Source organism: Urocampus carinirostris, chromosome 6 (genome assembly GCF_059441175.1).
Source record: "Urocampus carinirostris isolate Australia breed hairy pipefish chromosome 6, RoL_Ucar_1.0, whole genome shotgun sequence".
NCBI lineage: Eukaryota > Metazoa > Chordata > Actinopteri > Syngnathiformes > Syngnathidae > Urocampus > Urocampus carinirostris.
Genome location: NC_142354.1, coordinates 33,204,339 through 33,214,210, shown reverse-complemented (window position 1 = coordinate 33,214,210; position 9,872 = coordinate 33,204,339). Strand labels below are relative to the sequence as shown.

Below are 9,872 nucleotides of genomic sequence, written 5' to 3'. Positions count from 1 at the left end.
TTGGTGATAGGGGCAGCAGTAGCTCAGGAGGTAGAGCGCTCGTCTTGGGATCAGTTCGAATCTCGGCTCCTCCGTGTTACATGTCGAAGTGTCCTTGGGTAAGACACTGAACCCCTAATGCCCCGAATAAGCAGGTTAGCGCAATACATGGTTGCACGGCTGCTATTGGGAAATGTGAAGCACATTGTAAAGCGCTTTGGGAAGTCATTGACTTGAAAAGCGCTATATAAATGCAAATCATTTCATTTCATTTTTTCACTGCTCATTCTTGGCTCAAATATGGTAATGTAGTACTGTAAAACCTTGTGTATAACGTGCACCCAAACTTTGTGTTCTTTTTTTTGGGGTTTATATACGAATAATTATGGTTGTTTGATTTCAATGCATGCATGAGTGGTGTTGTGAAGTTGAAACATAAATCAAGTACTTTCAGTACTTTTTGTTATGATTGTTTGATATTGTGTTGAGGGAGTGGAACGTATCTGTGGAAAAATGCTAAGTCAAGAATTCGACTCAATACATTTTATGCATTATCTGTCGCCACATTGTTGTTGTCTTTAGACGGTGCTTTCATCCTCCTCTATCACCGTGGCTCTCTTATCTATTTCCCTGACTCTTCTCCTGCCTGGCACGATGTGCTCCACTTCCGCAACACCGCCCACGTCCTTAACCCCGGCGGCCAGTTAGCCGATATGTGGACGAGTGGGTCACGAGGCCGATCTGGCCATCACATGCCGTGTGCAGTGGGTCACTAAAAACGTGATGCTGCTACCTTAAGAACTTTCTCTTCGTCTTGATTCCCATCCACCAGATAAGCTTGTTAGCCACAAGAGTCAAGTAAGGCCTTGGCTTAATCAGGAGCCTTATTTTATTTGCTATACCATAGGTGAGCACACTTTTTTAGTTGTGAACAGCATTCGTTTGAAAACATTTTCATTTAGAGCCGGGCCGGAGAAAAAAATGGATGATTCATGTATTTCATATTTCGTGTAAATCTAATAGGCTTAAATCAGATACTTCGGGAACACGTGAGGAAAAAAACAAAACAAAAGGCAATCCATTTTTTCTATTTTGCATTTACCTGCAAGAATTATGTTTAAGTTTCCATTTATTTGTAAAATAACCTTTTTTTCCATTTGCTGAATGACTTCTTAATGCTAGTGATCTCAGTTTTTTTGTTAGTGAAGCAGGAAAATGGTGAACGTCAGAAAAAAACTGTTTAAAGTACAGTCCAAATGCCAACCCAGACGTCACAAAGTTGAAAAAAAGAGCTTGACAGACTGCTGCAATGATGACTTGATCCATAAGATAGCTTCAGTGAGTATAAAATTTCCAAATTACGAACAGCTTTAATTAAAAAGCAATAGTAAAGTCAAAGCTCCCCTTTTACCCAATAAGATTGATCATTTGCTTTGAAAGACTGCAATAGTCCTACTTCAGAAGTGTTTTATTGCAGGAAATGTAATAAATTGATATATAAAATGTATTATAAAAAAGCAGGTAAAGAAAAATGTAGCCAGCTATTTGAATGTTGGCTATGAGTTCAATGAAAAATATAGTTTTTAGGGGATACATAGAGGCAAAAAGGCTTAAATATCCAGGCGAGTGCAATCGTATTTCCTTAAACAACGAGTTATATTTTAAATAAAATAACATCTGGTCGATAAATGTGAGTTAGCATATACATCTACAGTCAGTGGTTTGGAGTGACGCAGAGCCTTGGTGACATCCTTGTTCTTAGGATTCCTTTAGCATCGTCTTGCGGGCCAGATTTAATCCATTGGCGGGATGAATCCGGCTCGCGGGCCTTGGTTTGCAAACCCCCATGGTATGCCTTAGTTGAGAGGGATGGATGACTTTTTTGGGCATGTGAAGGTCAAGCAAAAAAGAGGTGGCTGGGATTTCTACGTTGAAAAGAGTTGTTTAAGACGGTTGTGAATTATTTACAGTGTACAAAGAAGAAAGCTAAATCCCCTAACCGATTCTCGTGTATGAACTAATCTGTTTGAATCTGGTTAAACACAAAGTCCTGCAGGTGACTAGGAAAATGACTACTAAGAGAGCCCACAGCACATCATAACCTGTCTGTGGCCATAGCCTTAACCTGATGACCATCATGATCGGACCGGTTGACATGTTTTCCTCTGAGGTTGGGGTTTGAATTTTGGCTTGCACCTTCCTCTATTGGATCTAGATTTTATTTTGATACTCTGAGGTCTTAGGGTTCTCTGACTTCCTTAGACCTCCACAAATTATTCATTGGGGGTTGGAAGACGTATTTAAATTTAAAATGTGATTGTTGGTCTATGTGCACCAGGTACGCTTCTCAAACTCAGCTATGTAGTCACAAAACACACGTTTGACTCTCTAGGTCAGTAGTTTGACAACCGTTTTATATTATTTACTTATTAATCATGGAGAGGTATGGGTGCCATCAGTCTGTACTTGCCCAAGACACACCACAGGAAATTGTGCCCCCTACAACCCTAGATTTTAAGGGATCCAACCAACCAACTAATTATTTAGCCAAATACCCCTAACCGTGAAAAAAGTTTTTGATTGAGGGAAAAAAAATCATCAAAATCCTTTTAATGTATTTATCAAACCTTTAATGTTGGTCTTCCTACCTACCTCCCACTTCCTTAATTTCTACGCTTAGTTCTTTTTTTTCCAGACAACACTGCTCTTTATATCTCTGAGCAGCACCACTCTCATGCTTTTCACATATTTAGCCCAACACGTCATCTTCCAAAGTTCAATCCTCACTTTAAATCTGTTCTAAAACGCCTCAGAGGGATTGGATAATTTTGGAAACTTTTGTTTCAGGATTATTGAGAGAAAACTTGGATCTGTAGTCAATTGGGTAACCAAATACAGACTGGTATTATAGAGCAAAGTCCTTGATGGAGTTGGGTGGAATTGTTAAAGGGGCATCGTGTATTTATTTATTTAGCGCCTTCTATTGGTAGAACAAAATTAATTCATTTAAAATAACAAAAAATTGTCATGAACCGGAACAGGTTCAGGACCCAAACGCGTGACGTTCTCACACTAGGCCCTTAGAGACTAATTGTGATTAAGGGCTATACAAATAAAAATGACTTGACTTGACTTGACTAGGCAGCAATCTGGCGTGAAATGATAGGAAGCCAGAGGCCGACGAGATTGATACCAATTGCCCGAGTTGGCATCAGACAGATGGGGTCGATACCGGACAGGACGGGACAGACAGGATAGATGATGAAACAGGATATCGAAAATAAACGGGACAAACTAGACGGGAACGAAAACTGGAGAGAATAATAAACAGGACAAAAATAGACGGGAACTAAACTTGAAACCGGACATAAATAAACCACAACAAGACCCTTGCCACCAGGTCTTTGACCTATTGCCCTCTGGTGGCGCTACACGTCTGTTAAAAGAAAGACAAACAGGCTCAGAGACCGTTTCTTTCTGAGGGCCATCACCACCCTAAACGAGCGCTCAAAACTCTAAAAATATATATCTTGCGACATTTGAGGGGATTTTTGTTGCTGCTATTGTTATTGTACTCATTTTCATCGTACTATTATTATATTTTGTACCAGTCTCTAAGCACTACGTTGCAAATATTTTTTGCGTATTTATTCCGACAGTATTTCCTCTTGAAAGTCTTATTACATGTTTACCCTGGAGTGCCATGTCTAATCTCACTGCTTACAATGATTCACCTTGTTGATTCAGTTACAATAAAAAGGCAATTCAAATGCAGACTGGTATCATAGAGCACTGTCCTGGTTGGAGTATTGTGGATTTTTTTTAAAAGCACAATCGAAGATATTGATTGGTTTGAGCACAAAAGGAAACCTTACCATTATTCCAATGAGCAATATCGTCTTGAATATTTTTGTTGTTGTTAATAATTGACATCACCAATATGAGGACGAAGGAGCAGAGATCAAGGTGTACAAAAACCCGAGCAGTTTTTCCCCATTGCTGCTGAGTCAACCATTAAAAATATTAAGTCAACTTGTTTCAACTTTATCAGTACAGCTGGTCTTTGTGATCTTGCAGCTGCCCATTCAAGCCATCTGCATTTGAAGCAGCCCCCCTTTCCTGTTTCAGGATGCAACATAGTGACGTGGTCGTGGAGGCGGCCGGGCCCCCCTAGTTGTACGAGATGTGTTTGCTCGCTGTAGAGACTGCAAGGAAACAGCTTGCCTGCGGCAGGCGGCCGCTGCTTCCTCCGCTTTGGGGGGGTGGACCGCCTCAACCATCCAGCAGGATGCCGTGGGGCAGAGGAGGCGCGGTGGCCCTGCTTTTGCTCACGGCCCGAGGCATCAGGCGGGCCAAGGCCAGGTAATGATCAGAATCAATGGTCTTCGAAAGCTTTGTTTGGGAAGTTATTGATAAAGCATGCGCTGTTTCAATATTATTGATATCGGGGTGATTGGAACCATATGTTCTTGGTATCAGTGTCCAAATCCTCGCCAAGAAAGGCTTGATGAAGCATGCATGAGTGAGTTCCTTGTTACAATCGGTAAAGGTTAAGAAGCTTTTGGCATTCCTCCTCGAGGATTAAACCTTGCTTTGCTTTCGACATGAGCACTTTTTTTCTTAGTGGATTACATTATTCCTTGACAGGGCCAAGCTAGGGTTACTTTGTGTTATTATTGCTATCAAGTTGACCCTTAAGCTATTCACGTAAAAAACACTTTTTACATTTTGCCCATTCTTTTCTTTGGGCAGTTTTGGTTTCCTGCTTGAGTGTACAAGCAAAGCAAATCATAAAAATGCCAGCAACTTGACATTTTCAATAGTCGAGAATCATAAAAGGTGTGACAGCTTCCCAAGAAAATTGTTACCCTATTTGTGCAATTTAATACATTAAATTTTAGGATAAAATTATCTTCAGTGAATGCTTTAACCTTTTCTTTTTGGGATTTTTTAGAAGATTATATGCTAAAGTTGAATGGTCTAGATGTGCTTTTGTTTTGGGCATTCAAATGAATTCCCAGTTGTCATCAGCCTCAGTTTGGTACAAAAGACAACTTGCGCTACAGAAAACTTTTAATGGAAATCCAGGAATTTAAAGATCACTATATTTCATGAGAAAAATCTGCAGATGATTTGCAAAAAAAGAAAAAAAAATGTTTCAAATCAGTGCAAGCACAAGGTCTGTTGTTATTGGTTGCCTTCACCCAGTTCTATGTTTTGTTGTTTGTTTTTGCCATCTTCTACTGCTATGTTATTTTGTCTGTGGCCACCTTCTATGCTTTCATTTCTGGCCCACTGCTCAGCCGGCAAACTCGGTGAACTGTCTTTCAGAGTTGTTGATTTATTCATCTCTGGGATGACACTGCTACCTATGTACTTTCTATTAGTAGTTATATTTCTTAGTTTGGATGTACTTTTGATGGGTGTCTTTCCTTACATGGTTTCTTTCCCCATAACCATAATTCTCAATTTGTGTGTGTGGGTTGGGGATATAGTCACATATCGGTTTTATCCATCATTCTTGAACTGTACGTAAGGTAAAAAGTATTATGTTGACAACCGGATTATGAAGTGAAGTGAAAAAGCAAATACCGATTTTGTAATGAAATTTTTAAAAAAAAGTAAATATGATATACTTTTGATTTAAAAACTTGAGATGCCCGTTTAAATTGACAAACATTTCAAGCTGCCTTGTATCTTTCACCTGAATTCCATTGAAATACATCACATTGCTCGAATTGTTCACCTGCATTGTATTTCGGCATACTTGGCCACGTAACACAGAAATAATTTACAGATGCTCACCAACCAGTGAAAACACTATAATGGGGTTGAATTAAGAAACAAATCAAAACTCAGCATTTATTATGATGATTGATTGTATCTATGTATGTATCTGTTATGTTTGTATATTATTTTGAGGTCACTTTCTAAATGAATAGTAAAATGGAGGATTTGCAGAGGGGATTTCACAAGGCCCAGGCCCAAATGCTGACAGACCTGTCATGCTTGAGCAACAACAAAAAAGCTCTTCACCTAGTTTTTTTGCCACACACAGCTCCTTTGTGTTGAATAAACTACCTGTTGCTCATTCTTACTGCTCAGGTATGTATACAGGAACTAAGTTGTCAGGTATGTCATTCTGAATAGAAATTAGTAAACAATTAACATACTGTAATAGGTGGTTAGGATTTTTCTGTTGTTTTTGCAAGGATACAGTACCGTTCAAAATCTTTCCGTGAAAAAGTTACCCTTTATTCATCAAACAAGTTGTAGAATGTCTCTGTTCTTTTGCCCATATTAATCGCATAGTTTTGCTTGCTAAGACTCAAATATGGCTTTTTCTTTGCCACTGTGCCTTAAAGGCCAGCATATCAGAGTCGCTTTTCAATGTAGACGTTGACACTGGTCTTTTGCGGCTACTATTTAACCCAGGTGCTAGTTGAAGACCTGTAAGGCCTCTCTTTATCATACTGGAGACTCTAACGTACTTGTCCTCTTGCTTTGTTGTTCAGTGTCCCTCCTACCTTTCTTTCTATTCTGCATTGACCCTTGCTGTACTGTTCTCTCAAGGAATTACTCCACATCTTTGCAGAAGATCTTCCGTTTCTTGGCAATTTCTCGCATGTAACAGTCTTGATTTCTTAGAAAAAGAAGGGAATGAGGAGTTTACATTACGTTTTTATTTTCTGCCCATTGTATAGGATTAATCACACCAACAAATGTGATGCTCCAGATACTTGACCAGCTGCAGGAGGGTCAGTTTTATAGATTCTCTAATCAGCTAAACTGCTTTCAGCTGCGCTAACATACTTGCAAATGGGTTTTCCAATCATCCGTTAGCGTTCTAACACAATTAGCAAACACGATCTACTATTAGAACACTGGAGTGATGGTTGATGGAAATATGCCTTAATACACCTATGTAGAAATTGATTTAAAAAACAGACATTTGCAGCTAAAATAGTCATTTAGCATGTTAGTAATGTATGGATGTATTTCTGATCGGCGTTTTTCCTTTAAAAATCAAGAAAACAACTCCTTCCATAAGTAATAGCTCAATCTCAGTTTTAGTCTAATCGCGATTGGAGCACATATAGAGCAATCTATTATGTGATAAATGAGGTTCAAAACAAATCACATAGCATTACACGGTAGGTTTCTTTACCGGTTGCTATGGTATTGTTTGTACATTCTCACAAAGGCAAAAAAAAAAGTTTCCCAGAAGAAAAAGTATTACTCTTATGTACAGGATACTCATGAATGAAAAAGTATTTTCTCATATATTCATGTGATGACTGGCAGGGTGTGTCACTTGGAAAGAAGGGAGAAGTTAGGTAAGAACTATGCCTTCACTTGCTAGGCGTCGCCCCTCCCATACCGCATACTCGCCTCACTCTCACGCCTCAGCTGGCAAAAGTTTCATGCAAGCCAAACCAGAACTTTAGGTCTCTGTTTCGCGCAACAATCCCAACTCACTCACAAGCTGTGTTGTTGAGCTGGCTTCTGGACCGTCTTAATTCCTGGATTCCTTTGGGACGTTGGAAATGGGCAGCGGGGAGGAGGTCATGGTGACCAGAGCTCCGAGGCCCACCATGCAGTTCACACGCTGTAACAATATCAGGCTGCGGCCAGCACAGAAACCCATGAGGATCCGAAACTTGAAACGGTCCTCACAGAAGATGAAAGTCAGGTAGGAACTAGTTTCAAGGTGCTGAAATTGATTATGAACTGTTCTTAAATCAAAAGATCTTTTGAGAACATATGCAGTACTGGCATTGATAGGATTGCCAGTACAGTTTTGGAGACCTATGATAAAGGGTGTGTAAAGCATCCAGGATATAAATTGCTTTGAGCACGGTATTTGTTTTTCTCCTAAGCGAAGTTTAAGCCCTTTTTTTAACGTGTTAACACGCCGTAAATGAGCCAATCTGTTGATCAATCAGCAGAAAATGGCCAATATACTGTAGCACTCTGGCTGCAAAGCAAATAGAAGTGGCATCCTAAATCTTATTGTAAGTGTTCCCCTCTGACAAATCAACACCTTTCAAGAGAGTAAAGGGGACAACTTGTTGATTAATCTGCAGGAAATAAGCAATTTGGCACTTTGGTTTCCTTGCAAATGCAAGGAGAAAAACGAGGGATCACTGAGCCATGTAATGGCTCATTGTTTCTCTTTGCTTGCCTACTGATTCACTCCTGGCTGCGTTTTTAAATGAGGTCAATACTTTGTGTACTCTGGCTTTCATTTAATTGTATTTACTAGTTTTGTGCAGAAAACACTTAACAGATTATTCCCTTATATTGACACTAAGCGTTCACGTCAACTGAAACAGTCTCTTGGCCTTCTGTGTTTTGGGAGGCATGCGAAAAACATTGTGTTTATTGGCTCATAATTTGTGATTGAGTTTGTACCTTTTGGAATGTGACTGAACTACACAAGTGAAATAACTTGCACCCCCATCCTACCTCGCTCCTAGCATGCTCTCCATGTGCAAGTACAGTGCAGTCTCATAGTCAAGTTTTTATGAAGAATGATTTCACTTAAATTAAGGATGTTTAAACTTTTATCATTGGAGAGTCACATCAAGAAAATTGAAAGACACAAGAGACTTTTAAAAACCAAGAACTGTTATTTGCAAATCCCAGCTAAATCCTTTTTTTTTTTCCTATTACTAATTGACTGATTAGTTATATTGTAAAACAGAAAGGAAAAACTAAAGTAGTGCTTGAAAGGGTGGATCTTGTTATTTTCTGTGTAGCCAAACGCTGGGAAGCAGGAACCAAGGCAACATGCACAAGAATTATTGTATTTAATCACAAAAACCTCAACAAAGTAACAAAAAGTGGTTAAAACCAACAATAGAATTGTTTGAACCAGAAAACAGAAAACAAACCTCAGAAAGCATGATGAAACTGGAAAAGTGATGGTGGAAAATGAATATGACCCGACCATGAGTGTTGTCCAAAGTGTCCTTTATGAAGGCAAAGGATAATTAGGAATTGGACACGAACCTGACCCAATTCCAAACCCATTTGGCGCTCTCTGATAGATAGGGGTGCACCAGACCTCTATACATAACCTCCATAAAAAAGGAGAAAAATATGCAGGCTGCTGCAAAAGGACAGGTCTTTGTTGAACAGGGTGCCAAAGCGGCCAGGGAGTCTCCTCACAGCCAGAGTAAGGAGCTGAAGTGTCCATGGACTCCCCTTGCAGCTGGAGCAGGGCGCCTAAGCGTCCGGGGACTCTCTCTGCAGCCGGGGTAAAGAGCTGAAGAGTGCAGGGACTCTCCTTGTAGCTGGGGCTGGGAAGCTTCTCACTGTGGGTCTTTTAATTGTCGGGTCATTATGTTGTGGAGGTTCCACCGAGAACTTCAATCATTACATTCAGCTTCATCCTATTTTGTAAAGTTTATTTCTGTTTCTAACGGTTTTATTGTTGTTTTTGACCACTTGTTTGTTACCTTGTTGAGGATTTTGTGATTAAATACCCTCGTTTTTGAGCTACTCGACATGCGTCATGCTTCCCTGCATTTGGGTTCACTGCAACTTGGGAGAAGGAAGTGTGTATAAATCATTTTACATTTCTCTCGACAACTCTCGACAGCACTTGTTGACAAATGTTGGCAACACTCAAAAATAAGTTTCTCTAGAGAAATGGCAATCCCTTTATTTGAGTGTTTTTTAACTCATTTGCCAGCGCTGACTGCTATAGATGTCAAAGAACCACGATTGGATCAATATTAGTCAGAAGGCATTTTTTTTCTTGACTCTAGCCTAGGGGTGTCAAACTCATTTTAACACGGGGGCCACACGATAGAACAAACATTCTGTCGGGGGCCGGACTCGTAGATAAAAGAGAAAGAAAAAGAGAGATAAAGAAATAAGAGAGA

The 9,872-nt window shown here is 39.7% G+C and overlaps 1 protein-coding gene across 3 annotated transcripts in view; it reads left to right on the top strand.

Annotated features, from left to right (window-relative positions):
- Positions 1–4,185: 4,185 nt before the first annotated feature.
- The window catches only part of arhgap40 (Rho GTPase activating protein 40), a 31,622-nt gene continuing 25,935 nt past the window's right edge, over positions 4,186–9,872 (top strand). Inside the window, exon 1 of one of the 3 annotated variants that reach the window (XM_088338791.1) lies at positions 4,186–4,341. In XM_088338791.1, coding sequence (XP_088194917.1) covers positions 4,268–4,341 — 74 coding nt within the window. In that variant the 5' untranslated portion in view covers positions 4,186–4,267. Of the gene's footprint in view, positions 4,342–6,722; positions 6,738–7,386; positions 7,673–9,872 lie in introns of those variants that run through there. The other 2 variants (XM_088338792.1, XM_088338790.1) reach the window with 2 other exon arrangements.